Source organism: Pseudorasbora parva, chromosome 15 (assembly GCF_024679245.1).
Source record: "Pseudorasbora parva isolate DD20220531a chromosome 15, ASM2467924v1, whole genome shotgun sequence".
In the NCBI taxonomy this organism is placed as follows: Eukaryota; Metazoa; Chordata; class Actinopteri; order Cypriniformes; family Gobionidae; genus Pseudorasbora; species Pseudorasbora parva.
In genome coordinates this window covers 45,637,829-45,655,499 of record NC_090186.1, presented here as the reverse complement: position 1 = coordinate 45,655,499, position 17,671 = coordinate 45,637,829, and the positions used below count along the sequence as shown (strand labels likewise).

Below are 17,671 nucleotides of genomic sequence, written 5' to 3'. Positions count from 1 at the left end.
GGTTTACTATAAGATAACCCAAAAAGACAATATGGTAACCCATATATATACCTGTTGTGGCCCATAAGGGCCCTACATAACACCCATCTGGGTCCCGTCATCAACCCATATGGGCAGACCCATGTAGGCCCCAAATGGGTGCTACCTGGGTTACCCATGTGGGCCCGGTATGAGCCTATCAAGGGACCCATCATTAAACCATCTGGGCTAACCCATGTGGGGCCTCCATGGAAACTGAGGACAAAATTAGCTGGGTCCCAGGTGGGCCCCAGATACCAGCCCATGTGCAACCCCGTTTGGCCCAACATGGGCGTGTTGGCTGGGTGAAGGGGCTTATATATGAAGGCTCAGAAAGGCATCATATTCCTATAGGTAGATGATGTGAGCTTGACTAATGTGGCCTGCCAGAACTAATGGGAAATGGGGACAGGAATTTACATTGGCAATGAATGGAACTAAGAAAGTGGGATTTCAAATCTCTTCCGATTAAGGGACGCCCACATTAAGTACATGATTACAAAATTACATCCTAGAATCTACTTTCTTTGTGTTACTAAAAAAAAGCGGGTCTCCCTTGTGATGTTTTATCACAAATGAGAATGCTAGCCCAGTATGGGGAGATTACCTAAATGTCTCTCTGAGTTAGAGAGGGTTCAAAAACATTGCAGCCGGATAAAAGGTATTCTGACATCAACACTCCCATTGCAGAGTGAGAGATGAGGCAAAGCCACCTTACATACTTTTACTAAATTAATTAAGGACAATCCTACACCTAGTTATCTATTACGGTAACGCAGGACATTTGCAGTGCAAACGAGTAAAACAAAAAGACATTAACTTTCTTTCATCCCACATGCTCTTAAATTGCTTCACAAATAACTTTTAGGTGTCTGATTGTATTTAGTCTATTTCTGCTATATGTTTTGAGTATTTGGGCTATATTACCTCACAGAATTTAATTATAATATTATATCAGAATTATTTGATTTTACTTGCTTTTTAGATTGTTTTAAACCAGGTATATAATGCTAGTTAATACTTCAGCATGTCTACAAGCAAAGCGGAGAGAACCAAACATCTACCCAAAGTACTTTGGGCATGCTCCAGTAGCAAACCTGAACATTAACCTTTTTACTTGTCTTCAATATGACGAATCTGACCAACTGGGATCAAAAAATATCACATGCATAATTTTGAGAACCAATGAGAATCTTCTGGTAGCATAAGCTCCCATTTGGGCAAGTCTGGAGAATCATGACTGTTAATGAAGGGGGAGGGATTATCGTTAATTAGCCAAAATCTGTAGAATACAAAAAGACCAAAGGGCAGCATCTCAACAGTGTGACTAGCTGTTGAACAATGGCAGGAAGTTGGTGTGCAGTGCAGTCTCTGGCACTTTGTGTGTGGTTTTGTGCTTTCTGTCATGCTGTTCCACAGTGGAGTAATCTGCCCCAGAATCCTCAAGCTCTGATGTTACAGCAAACTGACCAGCGGCTTCAGAAGCAAGTTGGTCAACAGCCTCCTCAGTGGGTTCAACAGCAAGCTAATCAGCAGGTTCAGAAGCAAGCTAGTCAGTCTCCTCAGTGGGTTCAACAGCAAGCTAATCAGCAGGTTCAGAAGCAAGCTAATCAGTCTCCTCAGTGGGTTCAACAGGAAGCTAGTCAGCAGGTTCAGAAGCAAGCTAGTCAGTCTCCTCAGTGGGTTCAACAGCAAGCTAATCAGCAGGTTCAGAAACAAGCTAGTCAGTCTCCTCAGTGGGTTCAACAGGAAGCTAGTCAGCAGGTTCAGAAGCAAGCTAGTCAGTCTCCTCAGTGGGTTCAACAGCAAGCTAGTCAGCAGGTTCAACAGCAGGTTCAGTCTAAGCAGCCAGTGGTGCAGGCAGAGCCCCTTGACAAATGTGCTGTAGCTGATTATGAGCAGATCCAATGTGGCCCAGCTGGTACCAGTGGTGCTGAGTGTGAAGCGCTCAACTGCTGCTTTAACGGACAGCAGTGCTACTATGGGAAGGCAGGTAAGAGTGTTGAGTCAATGTAAAGGGGTTCCTGTTAACTTCTCTTCAGCAATAACCTGCTCTCTTACCCTGTTCCAGTGACTGTCCAGTGTATAAGAGATGGTCAGTTTGTGGTAGTGGTGGCTAGAGATGTTACTCTGCCTCGCTTGAGCCTCGATTCAGTCCGTCTCCTGGGTGGAAACGACCCACCTTGCAGTCCTGTGGGATCCACACCTTCCTTTGCTATATACCAGTTCCCTGTCACTGCATGTGGCACGAGCATGATGGTGAGTAGCTGCTTGTGCTTCTGTTCTGCTTAGAATGGACTGGATGCCAACAGTTACTATTTGCAGGAGGATGGTGGATATGTGGTGTATGAAAACCGGATGACCTCCTCTTATGAAGTGGGTGTTGGACCACTTGGTTCCATCACAAGGGACAGCCATTTTGAGTAGGTGTTTTTTTTTTTTTTTTTTTTTTTTTTTACACATTGGTAGCATTTGTCAAGTATTAACATTTATGCTAAAGCTCCCTGTGTGTTGTCCAGGCTTCTCTTCCAGTGTAGGTACTCTGGTACTTCTGTGGAAGCTCTGGTTGTGGAGGTCAACACTGTTCCTGCACCTCCACCAGTAGCTGCTTCTGGACCCCTCAGGGTGGAGCTTAGACTGGCTAATGGTCAATGTGTCACCAAAGGCTGTGCAGAAGGCAAGTGTCTGTCCAAGTATGGATGATTTCCTGCAACTCCAGGTTGCAGCAGTTTCTGATTAAATGCTGTGTTCTTCCTCAGGGGACGAGGCATACACCTCTTACTACAGTGATGCTGACTATCCGGTCACCAAAGTCCTGCGGGAGCCGGTGTTTGTTGAGGTGCGTGTGTTGGAGAGGACTGACCCCAACATTGTCCTGATGCTGGGACGTTGCTGGGCGACATCAACCCCCAGTCCACTCAGTCTACCCCAGTGGGACCTTCTGGTCGACGGGTGAGTAAGGCTGGTCTTCATCCAGCTAGTGTGCTGTAAGGCCTTTCTGACTGCCCCTCTGCCTTCCAGATGCCCTTACCGGGATGACCGTTACCTGACCACACTGGTTCCGGTGGCTGGATCTTCTGGTCTTCAGTTCCCAACCCACTACAAGCGCTTTGTTGTGAAGATGTTTACATTTGTGGATCCAGCATCACTGGCTCCTCTGCAGGAAACCGTATGCTCCCCAGCCTTGCCTGACCCTTAATATTAGTCTTTTTATAGTGGTTTCTGTGGCTTGACCCTTTTCCCCCTCTGTTAGATCTTCATCCACTGTAGTACAGCGGTGTGCCATCCCTCTTCTGGCTCCTGTGAGCAAAGCTGCGCTAGGAAAAGTGAGTGCTTGCTGTAAACTGACTTCAGGAACCATGAGAATTTGGTTTTTAAATGCCCCTCAATTCTACCATTTCTCTTCCAGGAAGAGATGCTGATGTCAAGACAATCTCTAGTGGACAAACTGTGGTGTCTAGTGGAGAAGTTACTCTGGTCATGTGACTTCAGTGGTCTTAATAAACTTCTTAACTCAACATCAGTGTCTCTTTGGTATTGCTTCCAATGCCGGTGGCTCTTTCATGACTGTTCTCAGTTTGCATTATTGGGCCACTACTTGGCTAATCCACACTAAGAATATTTGCAATGGGTTGACTTGGAGTCAAATGTACCTGTGTAGACTCATCCCCTCTGTCATAATCAAGGGTCTGTCCCTATAAACCTCCCCTGTCCACATGTGACACACTCCAAACTGGTGACAGGGATTATCCTCCACCTTGGTATCAAATGCACTTCTGTCAAGACCACTATCCTCAGATGATACAATTAAAACATAATTTAGATTGGTGGTGTGGTTCTGTTCTGGGCAAGAACTCCCTGTGCATCATGAATAAGAGCAGTGATAAACCCCCAAAAAGCAATGCTGATATCCCCCAGTCACTACTAATGAAACCTCTGACAGGCATCGTATTCCTATAGGTAGATGTATTCAGCTGATGAGAGCTTGACTAATGTGACCTGCCAGAACTAATGGGGACAGGAATTTACATTGGCAAAGAATGGAACTAAGACAGTGGACATGGTTATCAGTGTTAGGAATGAGGAAGGCGTTCCCTGTCCTTAAATTTTGTTATTTCAAGACATGCAAATTAGTAGAGTTTCCACCTTTTAAATTGATTGGAGTTCATGTCTTTTCTGATCATGGGACATCCAAATTAGGAACATGGTTAAAGTACATCCTAGGATCTACTTTCTTTGTGTTGCTAAAAAAGCAGGATTCCCTTGTGATGTTTTAACGTAAATATCTTTGACTTTTATGCGGCCAGTTCTGGAGGAACGCTAGCCCAGTATGGGGAGATTACCTAAAGGTCTCTCTGAGTTAGAGAGGGTTCAAAAACATTGCAGCCGGATAAAAGGTATTCTGACATCAACACTCCCATTGCAGAGTGAGAGATGAGGCAAAGCCACCTTGCATACTTTTACTTTATTAAGGACAAGTCATCACCACTGCATTGCTTCCTGTCTGTGGCTCCAACACCTAGTTATCTACTACGGCAGCTCAGGACATTTGTCTTGCCCAGGAGTAAAACAAAAAGACATTAACTTTCTTTTATTACACAGCTCTGTGAAATACTTGATTCTGATTGGTCAATCGCGCATTCCAGCGGTACGTTATTTCCAGATAACACACACCGCTCATCCGGGTACTGCGAGTTATCTTGACCAGTACTACTTCTGTGCTTAACGCTGGCGCCATCTTGTGGCTTAAACAGCCGTGGGTTACAATGGAAGACTTCAAGGCGGGTTTCCTTTATAACGTTTTTAATATAGATTTTTTTACTTACACAAACGCATCGATTCGAATCAGAAGGCTCTATTAACCCATCGGAGTCGTGTGGAGCACGTTATTTGACGGACAGCTGCATTTTTTATGGACTTCAAACACAACTACAACAACTGCTTGGATTAACTTTAGCCTGGACTTTTTAAATATAACTCCGATTGTATTTGTCTGACAGAAGAATGTCATATACACCTATGATAACTTCAGGTGGAGTAAATCATAGGCTTGGTTTCATTTTTGGGTGAACTAACCCTTTCAGCATTCATTTTCAACATTTAGCAAGGGCATATGGCAAATCTTCAGCAATAGATAAAGGCTTAAAGCAGGTTGGAACTGTTTTCCTTCGCGGAAGCTTTGCGTAAGAGCTAATAAAATATTTAATCTCGAGACAATATTTTGTGTCTAATAATTATTTATTTGAGACTACTAGCCGTGTAATAAGCGGGATAATGTCCACCCAGCCGGTTGTTATCGCAGAATAAACCCCTTCAGAGTGAGGCTCCGCTTCGCCTCGGGGTCCTGATCAATCTGAAGGGGTTTATTCTGCGATAACAACCGGCTGGGTGGAGATTATCCCTTACTCATCCCACATGCTCTTAAATTGCTTTACAAATAACTTTTAGGTGTCTGATTGTATTTAGTCTATTTCTGCTATATGTTTTGTGTATTTGGGCTATATTACCTCACAGAATTTAATTATAATATTATATCAGAATTATTTGATTTTACTTGCTTTTTAGATTGTTTTAAACCAGGTATATAATGCTAGTTAATACTTCAGCATGTCTACAAGCAAAGCGGAGAGAACCAAACATCTACCAGTACAAAGTACTTTGGGCATGCTCCATTAGCAAACCTGAACATGAACCTTTTTACTTGTCTTCAATATGACGAATCTGACCAACTGGGATCAAAAAATATCACATGCATAATTTTGAGAACCAATGAGAATCTTCTGGTAGCATAAGCTCCCATTTGGGCAAGTCTGGAGAATCATGACTGTTAATGAAGAGGGAGGGATTATCGTTAATTAGCCAAAATCTGTAGAATACAAAAAGACCAAAGGGCAGCATCTCAACAGTGTGACTAGCTGTTGAACAATGGCAGGAAGTTGGTGTGCAGTGCAGTCTCTGGCACTTTGTGTGTGGTTTTGTGCTTTCTGTCATGCTGTTCCACAGTGGAGTAATCTTCCCCAGAATCCTCAAGCTCTGATGTTACAGCAAACTGACCAGCGGCTTCAGAAACAAGCTAGTCAGTCTCCTCAGTGGGTTCAACAGCAAGCTAGTCAACAGGTTCAGAAGCAAGCTAGTCAGTCTCCTCAGTGGGTTCAACAGCAAGCTAGTCAACAGATTCAACAGCAGGTTCAGTCTAAGCAGCCAGTGGGGCAGGCAGAGCCCCTTGACAAATGTGCTGTAGCTGATTATGAGCAGATCCAATGTGGCCCAGCTGGTACCAGTGGTGCTGAGTGTGAAGCGCTCAACTGCTGCTTTAACGGACAGCAGTGCTACTATGGGAAGGCAGGTAAGAGTGTTGAGTCAATGTAAAGGGGCTCCTGTTAAACTTCTCTTCAGCAATAACCTGCTCTCTTACCCTGTTCCAGTGACTGTCCAGTGTATAAGAGATGGTCAGTTTGTGGTAGTGGTGGCTAGAGATGTTACTCTGCCTCGATTGAGCCTGGATTCAGTCCGTCTCCTGGGTGGAAACGACCCACCTTGCAGTCCTGTGGGATCCACACCTTCCTTTGCTATATACCAGTTCCCTGTCACTGCATGTGGCACGAGCATGATGGTGAGTAGCTGCTTGTGCTTCTGTTCTGCTTAGAATGGTCTGGATGCCAACAGTTACTATTTGCAGGAGGATGGTGGATATGTGGTGTATGAGAACCGGATGACCTCCTCGTATGAAGTGGGTGTCGGACCACTTGGTTCCATCACAAGGGACAGCCATTTTGAGTAGGTTTTTTTTTTTACACTGGTAGCATTTGTCAAGTATTAACATTTATGCTAAAGCTCCCTGTTTGTTGTCCAGGCTTCTCTTCCAGTGTAGGTACTCTGGTACTTCTGTGGAAGCTCTGGTTGTGGAGGTCAACACTGTTCCTGCACCTCCACCAGTAGCTGCTCCTGGACCCCTCAGGGTGGAGCTTAGACTGGCAAATGGTCAATGTGTCACCAAAGGCTGTGCAGAAGGCAAGTGTCTGTCCAAGTATGGAGGATTTTCTCCAACTCCAGGTTGCAGCAGTTTCTGTTTAAATGCCGTGTTCTTCCTCAGGGGACGAGGCATACACCTCTTACTACAATGACGCTGATTATCCGGTCACCAAAGTCCTGCGGGAGCCGGTGTTTGTTGAGGTGCGTGTTTTGGAGAGGACTGACCCCAACATTGTCCTGATGCTGGGACGTTGCTGGGCGACATCAACCCCCAGTCCACTCAGTCTACCCCAGTGGGACCTTCTGGTCGACGGGTGAGTAAGGCTGGTCTTCATCCAGCGTGTGCTGTAAGGCCTTTCTGACTGCCCCTCTGCCTTCCAGATGCCCTTACCAGGATGACCATTACCTGACCACACTGGTTCCGGTGGCTGGATCTTCTGGTCTTCAGTTCCCAACCCACTACAAGCGCTTTGTTGTGAAGATGTTTACATTTGTGGATCCAGCATCACTGGCTCCTCTGCAGGAAACCGTATGCTCCACAGCCTTACCTGAACCCTTAATATTAGTCTTTTTATAGTGGTTTCTGTGGCTTGACCCTTTTCCCCCTCTGTTAGATCTTCATCCACTGTAGTACAGCGGTGTGCCATCCCTCTTCTGGCTCCTGTGAGCAAAGCTGTGCTAGGAAAAGTGAGTGCTTGCTGTAAACTGACTTCAGGAACCATGAGAATTTGGTTTTTAAATGCCCCTCAATTCTACCATTTCTTTTCCAGGAAGAGATGCTGATGTCAAGACAATCTCTAGTGGACAAACTGTGGTGTCTAGTGGAGAAGTTACTCTGGTCATGTGACTTTAGTGGTCTTAATAAACTTCTTAACTCAACATCAGTGTCTCTTTGGTATTGCTTTCTAATGCCGGTGGCTCTTTCATGACTGTTCTCAGTTTGCATTATTGGGCCACTACTTGCCTAATCCACACTAAGGCAATGGGTTGACTTGGAGTCCAATGTACCTGTGTAGACTCATCCCCTCTGTCATAATCAAGGGTCTGTCCCTATAAACCTCCCCTGTCCACATGTGACACACTCCAAACTGGTGACAGGGATTATCCTTCACCTTGGTATCAAATGCACTTCCGTCAAGACCACTATCCTCAGATGATACAATTAAAACATAATTTAGATTGGTGGTATGGTTCTGTTCTGGGCAAGAACTCCCTGTGCATCATGAATAAGAGCAGTGATAAACCCCCAAAAAGCAATGCTGATATCCCCCAGTCACTACTAATGAAAGCTCTGACAGGCATCGTATTCCTATAGGTAGATGTATTCAGCTGATGAGAGCTTGACTAATGTGACCTGCCTGAACTAATGGGGACAGGAATTTACATTGGCAAAGAATGGAACTAAGACAGTGGACATGGTTATCAGTGTTAGGAATGAGGAAGGTGTTCCCTGTCCTTCAATCTCATTATTTCAAGACATGCAAATTAGTAGTTTCCACCTTTTAAACTGATTGGAGTTCATGTCTTCCGATCATGGGTAATCCAAATTAGGAACATGGTTAAAAGTACATCCTAGGATCTACTTAGTGTTGCTAAAAAAGCAGGATTCCCTTGTGATGTTTTAACGTAAAGATCTTTGACTTTTATGCGGCCAGTTCTGGAGGAACGCTAGCCCAGTATGGGGAGATTACCTAAAGGTCTCTCTGAGTTAGAGAGGGTTCAAAAACATTGCAGCCGGATAAAAGGTATTCTGACATCAACACTCCCATTGCAGAGTGAGAGATGAGGCAAAGCCACCTTGCATACTTTTACTTTATTAAGGACAAGTCATCACCACTGCATTGCTTCCTGTCTGTGGCTCCAACACCTAGGCTGCGTCCAAAATCGTGTACTTCCATATTAATATATGGCCTTAAGTATTTTTGTTTAAGCGTTCTGTATGTTTTGATGGTTTTTGAAACAAGCTAATTGCAGGTGTATCTGAGAAATATGCTGTCTTACTCTGAATACGAGTGCTGCACTGTAAGGTTAGAGAAAGAAAATACACACTCCAGACACCATAAAAATGTATTTGCTTTATTTTTGTGTATTTAACTTTCAAATGGATACGTAGGATACAAAGCTTTTTTGGATTTCCACTTGAAGTAACTAATTTGTAAAACATGAAGCTCAAATATGTGATATGTAGCAAGAATTTCAAATGTTTGGCACACAAATTCACACTCAGCCTAAGCCATTGTGCCAGTGGTGGGTGTCGCCTCTAGGGACCACTGTAGCTCCAATAATAGAGAGACGCACACACATTTGTTTCTGAGGTAATATTTAAAAGCTAAATACATTATAATACTTGCATTATTTGAGAAATTCCGCACAAGCTCTCGACGTAGGCGTGACCTGCGAGGAGCTGACCGACGCCTCCTCTGGATTGTGAGCTCGAACGATGTTAAAACACAGATAAAAGCAAAGCAGATCTAAAAACATCGCTCGCGATTGTGTGCAGTCGGTGGAATGGGCTCTTTAAATCTCTGCGCTGTCATGACGGCGTCTATCACGTGACAATTCCATAATGGCGCATGTAGTACGTCCGACTCCATTCATACTACCCGTATTCATATTATGTAGAACGTACTTTTTTTAACGGTCGCGAAGTACGTTCTAATTCAAAAATAGTACCTACTCACATAGTACGCGATTTCGGACGCAGCCCTAGTTATCTACTACGGCAGCGCAGGACATTTGCCTTGCCCAGGAGTAAAACAAAAAGACATTAACTTTCTTTCATCCCACATGCTCTTAAATTGCTTTACAAATAACTTTTAGGTGTCTGATTGTATGAAGTCTATTTCTGCTATATGTTTTGTGCATTTGGGCTGTATTACCTCACAGAATTTAATTATAATATTATATCAGAATTATTTGATTTTACTTGCTTTTTAGATTGTTTTAAACCAGGTATATAATGCTAGTTAATATTTCAGCATGTCTACAAGCAAAGCGGAGAGAACCAAACATCTACCCAAAGTACTTTGGGCATGCTCCAGTAGCAAACCTGAACATGAACCTTTTTACTTGTCCTCAATATGACGAATCTGACCAACAGGAATCAAAAAATATCACATGCATAATTTTGAGAACCAATGAGAATCTTCTGGTAGCATAAGCTCCCATTTGGGCAAGTCTGGAGAATCATGACTGTTAATGAAGAGGGAGGGATTATCGTTAATTAGCCAAAATCTGTAGAATACAAAAAGACCAAAGGGCAGCATCTCAACAGTGTGACTAGCTGTTGAACAATGGCAGGAAGTTGGTGTGCAGTGCAGTCTCTGGCACTTTGTGTGTGGTTTTGTGCTTTCTGTCATGGTGTTCCACAGTGGAGTAATCTGCCCCAGAATCCTCAAGCTCTGATGTTACAGCAAACTGACCAGCGGCTTCAGAAGCAAGTTGGGCAACAGTCTCCTCAGTGGGTTCAACAGCAAGCTAATCAGCAGGTTCAGAAGCAAGCTAGTCAGTCTCCTCAGTGGGTTCAACAGCAAGCTAATCAGCAGGTTCAGAAACAAGCTAGTCAGTCTCCTCAGTGGGTTCAACAACAAGCTAGTCAGCCAGTTCAGAAGCAAGCTAGTCAGTCTCCTCAGTGGGTTCAACACCAAGCTAGTCAGCAGGTTCAACAGCAGGTTCAGTCTAAGCAGCCAGTGGTTCAGGCAGAGCCCCTTGACAAATGTGCTGTAGCTGATTATGAGCAGATCCAATGTGGCCCAGCTGGTACCAGTGGTGCTGAGTGTGAAGCGCTCAACTGCTGCTTTAACGGACAGCAGTGCTACTATGGGAAGGCAGGTAAGAGTGTTGAGTCAATGTAAAGGGGTTCCTGTTAAACTTCTCTTCAGCAATAACCTGCTCTCTTACCCTGTTCCAGTGACTGTCCAGTGTATAAGAGATGGTCAGTTTGTGGTAGTGGTGGCTAGAGATGTTACTCTGCCTCGATTGAGCCTGGATTCAGTCCGTCTCCTGGGTGGAAACGACCCACCTTGCAGTCCTGTGGGATCCACACCTTCCTTTGCTATATACCAGTTCCCTGTCACTGCATGTGGCACGAGCATGATGGTGAGTAGCTGCTTGTGCTTCTGTTCTGCTTAGAATGGCCTGGATGCCAACAGTTACTATTTGCAGGAGGATGGTGGATATGTGGTGTATGAGAACAGGATGACCTCCTCGTATGAAGTGGGTGTCGGACCACTTGGTTCCATCACAAGGGACAGCCATTTTGAGTAGGTGATTTTTACACTTGTAGCATTTGTCAAGTATTAACATTTATGCTAAAGCTCCCTGTTTGTTGTCCAGGCTTCTCTTCCAGTGTAGGTACTCTGGTACTTCTGTGGAAGCTCTGGTTGTGGAGGTCAACACTGTTCCTGCACCTCCACCAGTAGCTGCTCCTGGACCCCTCAGGGTGGAGCTTAGACTGGCTAATGGTCAATGTGTCACCAAAGGCTGTGCAGAAGGCAAGTGTCTGTCCAAGTGTGGAGGATTTTCTACAACTCCAGGTTGCAGCAGTTCCTGTTTAAATGCTGTGTTCTTCCTCAGGGGACGAGGCGTACACCTCTTACTACAGTGACGCTGATTATCCGGTCACCAAAGTCCTGCGGGAGCCGGTGTTTGTTGAGGTGCGTGTTTTGGAGAGGACTGACCCCAACATTGTCCTGATGCTGGGACGTTGCTGGGCGACATCAACCCCCAGTCCACTCAGTCTACCCCAGTGGGACCTTCTGGTCGACGGGTGAGTAAGGCTGGTCTTCATCCGGCTAGTGTGCTGTAAGGCCTTTCTGACTGCCCCTTTGCCTTCCAGATGCCCTTACCGGGATGACCGTTACCTGACCACACTGGTTCCGGTGGCTGGATCTTCTGGTCTTCAGTTCCCAACCCACTACAAGCGCTTTGTTGTGAAGATGTTTACATTTGTGGATCCAGCATCACTGGCTCCTCTGCAGGAAACCGTACGCTCCACAGCACTGCCTGAACCCTTAATATTAGTCTTTTTATAGTGGTTTCTGTGGCTTGACCCTTTTCCCCCTCTGTTAGATCTTCATCCACTGTAGTACAGTGGTGTGCCATCCCTCTTCTGGCTCCTGTGAGCAAAGCTGTGCTAGGAAAAGTGAGTGCTTGCTGTAAACTGACTTCAGGAACCATGAGAATTTGGTTTTTAAATGCCCCTCAATTCTACAATTTCTCTTCCAGGAAGAGATGCTGCTGTCAAGACAATCTCTAGTGGACAAACTGTGGTGTCTAGTGGAGAAGTTACTCTGGTCATGTGACTTTAGTAGTCTTAATAAACTTAACTCAACATCAGTGTCTCTTTGGTTTTGCTTTCCAATGCCGTTGGCTCTTACATGACTGTTCTCAGTTTGCATTATTGGGCCACTACTTGCCTAATCCACACTAAGGCAATGGGTTGACTTGGAGTCAAATGTACCTGTGTAGACTCATCCCCTCTGTCATAATCAAGGGTCTGTCCCTATAAACCTCCCCTGTCCACTTGTGACACACTCCAAACTGGTGACAGGGATTATCCTCCACCTTGGTATCAAATGCACTTCTGTCAAGACCACTATCCTCAGAGGATACAATTAAAACAATTTAGATTGGTGGTATGGTTCTGTTCTGGGCAAGAACTCCCTGTGCATCATGAATAAGAGCAGTGATAAACCCCCAAAAAGCAATGCTGATATCCCCCAGTCACTACTAATGAAAGCTCTGACAGGCATCGTATTCCTATAGGTAGATGTATTCAGCTGATGAGAGCTTGACTAATGTGACCTGCCCGAACTAATGGGGACAGGAATTTACATTGGCAAAGAATGGAACTAAGACAGTGGACATGGTTATCAGTGTTAGGAATGAGGAAGGTGTTCCCTGTCCTTCATCTCGTTATTTCAAGACATGCAAATTAGTAGAGTTTCCACCTTTTAAACTGATTGGAGTTCATGTCTTCCGATCATGGGACATCCAAATTAGGAACATGGTTTAAAAAAAAGTACATCCTAGGATCTACTTTCTTTGTGTTGCTAAAAAAATCAGGATTCTCTTGTGATGTTTTAACAAATATCTTTGACTTTTATGCGGCCAGTTCTGGAGGAACGCTAGCCCAGTATGGGGAGATTACCTAAAGGTCTCTCTGAGTTAGAGAGGGTTCAAAAACATTGCAGCCGGATAAAAGGTATTCTGACATCAACACTCCCATTGCAGAGTGAGAGATGAGGCAAAGCCACCTTACATACTTTTACTTTATTAAGGACAAGTCATCACCACTGCATTGCTTCCTGTCTGTGGCTCCAACACCTAGTTATCTACTACGGCAGCGCAGGACATTTGCCTTGCCCAGGAGTAAAACAAAAAGACATTCACTTTCTTTCATCCCACATGCTCTTAAATGGCTTTACAAATAACTCTGTAACTTTTGTTTTGACCACAAAGTGGCGCTGTCTTGAAACTTATTGAGTACCTTCAGGGCACAGTGCCGATAGTTTAGTAATGAACTATCCGTGCATTCATAAAATATAGCAATTTATATGATAACCTTAAATTGCACTAACTACATTACAGTTTTTTGTTTGATTACGGCAAAATCTTGCCAATTTTCTATGCGTTCTCAGAGTGCCAGGTGTGTCAAATTTAGTGAAAATCTCATTTTGTTTAGGAGTTAGACATTTATATGTATGAGCATATTAAAAAATTAGTTTGATTGCATTTTTTGCCACTTACTATCAATACGGTGGTTTCGTTTCGATCAGACTAACGGTTTCAAAGACGAAAGTGGCTTATGCGCTAAATCGCAACATTGCACTAACCACAAGGCGAAACCTAGCATGTTTGGTATCGTTGGACTCGGCAATGAATCAGTAATCTAATGATGTGAATCCCATCAAAATAAGTCATGCACATCCAAAGTTACAAGCATGTAAAAAAAAATTAAAAAAATTTCACCACCAGATGAAAACTTCTCAGGCTCATTCAGGGCATACCGAGTTCTTGAACTACAGCATTTAACTACAAATGTAATAATGGTCAACATGGAAACCTATAATTCGAATAGGCATGCTGCCCTGAATCTAACGAGACCACTTTTATGATTTTTGTGCAAACCGTTCAGAAATTATAAGCAAAAAGGCCTTTTTCGTATCTCCGCACCAGTAGGTGGCGCTGTGCCGAAACACAGCATGCAGCCTCAGGTCATGCTTCTGATGATCTGTACCAAGTTTGGCCAGAAAACGATAAAGTATTGCGGAGATAGAGCCTTATGAACATTTTCGCAAATGCCACGTAAAATTTGTTACAATTTTCGTAAAAATCAAAGCACAGCCTAAGTTCGAAAATAATTTTTTGCTGAAAATTCAAAATGGCGGAAAAGTTTTTATGATGGAAAATGATGTCATGGGGTGCAATCGATTCAACTTGAGCCGTGGATCAGAGGAATTATGTTTCTAGCCCTTACGGTTTAAGTTATTAGCATAATGTGAGTGCAACTTTGGACAGGTGGTGGCGCTAGAGGGATTGCGTTAGAGACGCCAAATTTGATGTGGTGTCAGTTTAGACTGTCCTCTATCAGTGTGCCAAATTTCATAACTTTACAGCAAGCGGTTCTATCAGCTGCCAAAGACTCAAGACTACAATACGTGCCTACGAAGCTTCGGTGCTTGGACCCTAAGAAGCACTGGATTTAAAATGCTTATGCAAATCATAATTGAGCATATTTTGTTAAACATTAGACCTGTTGTGTGTATGCAACTGAAAAGTCGCATCACTTTCTGTTTCTTCAATTATAAACGCAGGACAATAAAACCACCAAAACATTTATAAGGATATAAATTTTATTGATGCACAAGGCCATAATATCAACTCAATCCTGAGGCCATTTGAAGATGATCAAGATAATGCATAATCAGTTATTCTCCAGCCGGATCAATCAAAGATTCATGTAGTGATCACAGATGAACGCAAGCATGATATTCATAAAACACAAAAATAAATCTGCTTTACCAAAAGAAACACATAATCCATCGATTGTGCAAAAAATGTTTAGTATTAAACAAGCAGCCATAGAAATATCTGCCCAATGTGGGTTAACGAGTTCATATCCTGAGTGATATTTAAGGGTTAGTTCAGCCAATAATGAGATGTCTGTCATTAACTCCTCTCCCTAATGTCGTTCCACACCCGTAAGACCTCCGTTCATCTTCACACACAGTAAATAAAAACATCATCACAGTAGTCCATATGAGACATCAGTGTGGGTCAGTGATTCGGATCGAGTGTCAAACTGCTGAAATCACGTGACACTGGCAAACATTGATCGATTCGCTGACTCATAACCGTTTGAATCTTTATCTGAGGATTGAACACAAACCCGGAAGAGAAGCCAATGCTGAATAAAGTCGTAGTTTTTGTTATTTTTGGACCCAAATGTATTTTGGATGCTTCAAGAGACTCTAATTAACCCACTGATGTCTCATATGGACTACTGTGATGATGTTTTTATTCCCTTTCTGGACATGGACAGTATAGTGTGCATACACTTGCATACGCTCTCGGACTAAATATAAAATATCTTAAACTGTGTGTGAAGATGAGCGGAGGTCTTACGGGTGTGGAGCGACATTAGGGAGAGGAGTTAATGACAGAAGTTTCAGTTTGGGCTGAACTAACCCTTTAATGCAAACATTGGAAAGCATCATGTGGTGAGATTAATCAGATGAGAGCGAGGGGTTTGGTGTGGGCTGGACTCCAGAAAGCTCTGTGTTTCCTACGGTATTATTATGGTGGAGCACCACACCTGCTTCAGACCCATCACGGCTCATTTCAGGCTCGGTCCGACGGCATTCATGAGGAGGACGAGCCTCGGGATTAGTGAAGGACTGCAGGATGATACTGGGCAGACGCGAGGGTCTCTTCACCACTGGAGAACAAACACATGAAGAAGAACACATGAAGAAGAAGACATGAAGAAGAAGACATGAAGAAGAACACATGAAGAAGAACACATGAAGAAGAACATGTTCAGCCTTAGACTGGACTCCTCATCTGGACTCACCTGACTGATTGCGTTGAGGCGATTCTGATGAAGGAGCTTCAGTTTCCTGTTCCGCCACTGAAAGAGCCAGAAAACGGTTAATTTCACCCCATAGATCTACTGCATCACATCTGATACTAGAGATGGGCCTATTTGGCTTTTTTAGGGCATAGCAGTGTTAATTTCAGAGGTGGACAAAGTACTTCATTACTTGAGTTAAAGCACTACTGGTCAAATATTACTCTGTTATAAGTGAAAGTTGTAAAGACAGATTTTTACTGGAGTAAAAGTACAGAAGTATTTGTTTTCTAAAGTACTTAAGTATCAAAAGTAAATGTCCTTCTTTATGTCGCCGCATTATTGTGTTATAGTTGTATAAATGCACATTATGCCATCATGGTTTAAGCCAGTCAGTGACGCTCCATCTGACACACTAGCAGACGACTAACTTAAACTCATTTAAATACTTGTAGAAAAGTTACAAAGCTGCTGTCACTTTAAGGCCGAATGCACGGATCCAATACACTGATACACATCTGATATTCTCACACTGTTCACCTTCACTGAAGACAGAATCAACTTTGTTTATGTGAATACTCCACTAAATGAGCATTTGGACATCCGTCTTCTTCCATTTTGCTCTAAACTATAAATCAGTGTTTAATAAATGCTGTGAAATCATTGAACTTCACGAGACTCTACAAGAGTGATTCCTGAAAGGCTTTCTGCAAAAACCCAAACACCTTTAAAAGAAGAAAAAAATCATCACTGACTTTCAAAGCTGCGACAGAAACGACTTTCCACTTCGAGGACCTTGATAGAAATGTAGTGGAGTAAAGAGGACGATATTTGTCTTTCAGATGGAGTGAAGTTAAAGTCAGAAGATTACAGAAAAAATAATACTCCAGTAAAGCACAGAGACTCAAACAGTGAACTTCAGTACAGGACTCGAGGAGATGAGCTGAGGGACTGTCCAGCTCTGGATAATTTTGTGTCATAATTTTGTCAACAATCTTTTATCACAGACGAAAGGTAGACGATAACTAAATAAAAACTAGTGTTGGATGACAAAAACTATGATGGAAATCAACTGTCATTTTCAGCAACGAATTAAAATAAGATGAAAATGTTAGGGAAGAGATCCGTCAGAACTGATGTCCTGTGTGAAGGATGCGCACATTTGAGCTGTAACGTGCGGATCTAACAGCGGGAAAACCCGGCGCTGCTGCGCTTCTACAGCATCTCCAATTCAGGCGATTAAAATATGACTAAAACTAAATCAAAATTTGCTGTCAAATTTAACACTGGTGCATAGCCATCATGGAGATACGAAAATATTTAAAGAAAATATATGTTGATGAATACAAACATAACTTGAACACTACTTAATGTCCCATTCTTTTCAGTTGTTCTTCTTTATATTCTTATTTATATCTTTACTGTTTTTTAAAATGTATTATTGTATCTTTATACGGTGTCCTTGAGTGCAGAGAAAGGCGCATTTAAATAAAATGTATTATTATGATGAAAACATGACCATATGACTAGAAATAAATAACGGCTAGATGATGATGCATCCAGTAAAGAAACACATAACCCGGTCAATAATATCAGGCACTGCATTGG

General features: G+C 43.1%; 2 protein-coding genes across 8 annotated transcripts in view; one reads left to right on the top strand and one right to left on the bottom strand.

Annotated features, from left to right (window-relative positions):
* Positions 1–1,312: 1,312 nt before the first annotated feature.
* LOC137041754 (zona pellucida sperm-binding protein 4-like) lies at positions 1,313–12,324 on the top strand. Of its 6 annotated transcripts, XM_067418401.1 has the most exons (10): positions 1,321–1,839; positions 10,479–10,568; positions 10,650–10,821; positions 10,901–11,088; positions 11,155–11,252; positions 11,326–11,483; positions 11,566–11,758; positions 11,828–11,975; positions 12,061–12,133; positions 12,217–12,324. In XM_067418401.1, the coding sequence occupies exons 1-10, from the start codon at positions 1,360–1,362 to the stop codon at positions 12,291–12,293; spliced, it is 1,677 nt and encodes a 558-aa protein (XP_067274502.1). In that variant the 5' UTR covers positions 1,321–1,359; the 3' UTR covers positions 12,294–12,324. The 6 variants fall into 6 exon arrangements, with proteins under 6 accessions (XP_067274503.1, XP_067274506.1, XP_067274505.1 ...); XM_067418402.1 differs by lacking the exons at positions 10,479–10,568; positions 10,650–10,821; positions 10,901–11,088; ... (4 more) ...; positions 12,061–12,133; positions 12,217–12,324 and adding exons at positions 6,136–6,364; positions 6,444–6,631; positions 6,698–6,795; ... (3 more) ...; positions 7,605–7,677; positions 7,761–7,869 and having other exon boundaries at positions 1,313–1,839; XM_067418405.1 differs by lacking the exons at positions 10,479–10,568; positions 10,650–10,821; positions 10,901–11,088; ... (4 more) ...; positions 12,061–12,133; positions 12,217–12,324 and adding exons at positions 1,852–2,011; positions 2,090–2,277; positions 2,344–2,441; ... (3 more) ...; positions 3,272–3,344; positions 3,428–3,536 and having other exon boundaries at positions 1,319–1,782.
* A 3,328-nt stretch (positions 12,325–15,652) lies between these two features.
* Positions 15,653–17,671, bottom strand: part of magl (MAX dimerization protein MGA-like) — a 42,405-nt gene continuing 40,386 nt past the window's right edge. For both annotated transcript variants that reach the window (XM_067418398.1, XM_067418399.1), the window contains 2 exons: positions 16,067–16,123; positions 15,653–15,931 (listed from right to left, as the gene is read on the bottom strand). In XM_067418398.1, the coding sequence (XP_067274499.1) occupies positions 15,720–15,931; positions 16,067–16,123 (269 nt within the window). In that variant the 3' untranslated portion in view covers positions 15,653–15,719. The remainder of the gene's footprint in view (positions 15,932–16,066; positions 16,124–17,671) is intronic.

Coding starts and splice junctions, on each gene's coding strand:
- LOC137041754 (XM_067418400.1), top strand. CDS start 1,360: ATGGCAGGAAGTTGGTGTGCAGTGCAGTCTCTGGCACTTTGTGTGTGG. Junction 11,089..11,154: donor CATGTGGCACGAGCATGATG/GTGAGTAGCTGC, acceptor TACTATTTGCAG/GAGGATGGTGGATATGTGGT. Junction 11,976..12,060: donor TGGCTCCTCTGCAGGAAACC/GTACGCTCCACA, acceptor CCCCTCTGTTAG/ATCTTCATCCACTGTAGTAC.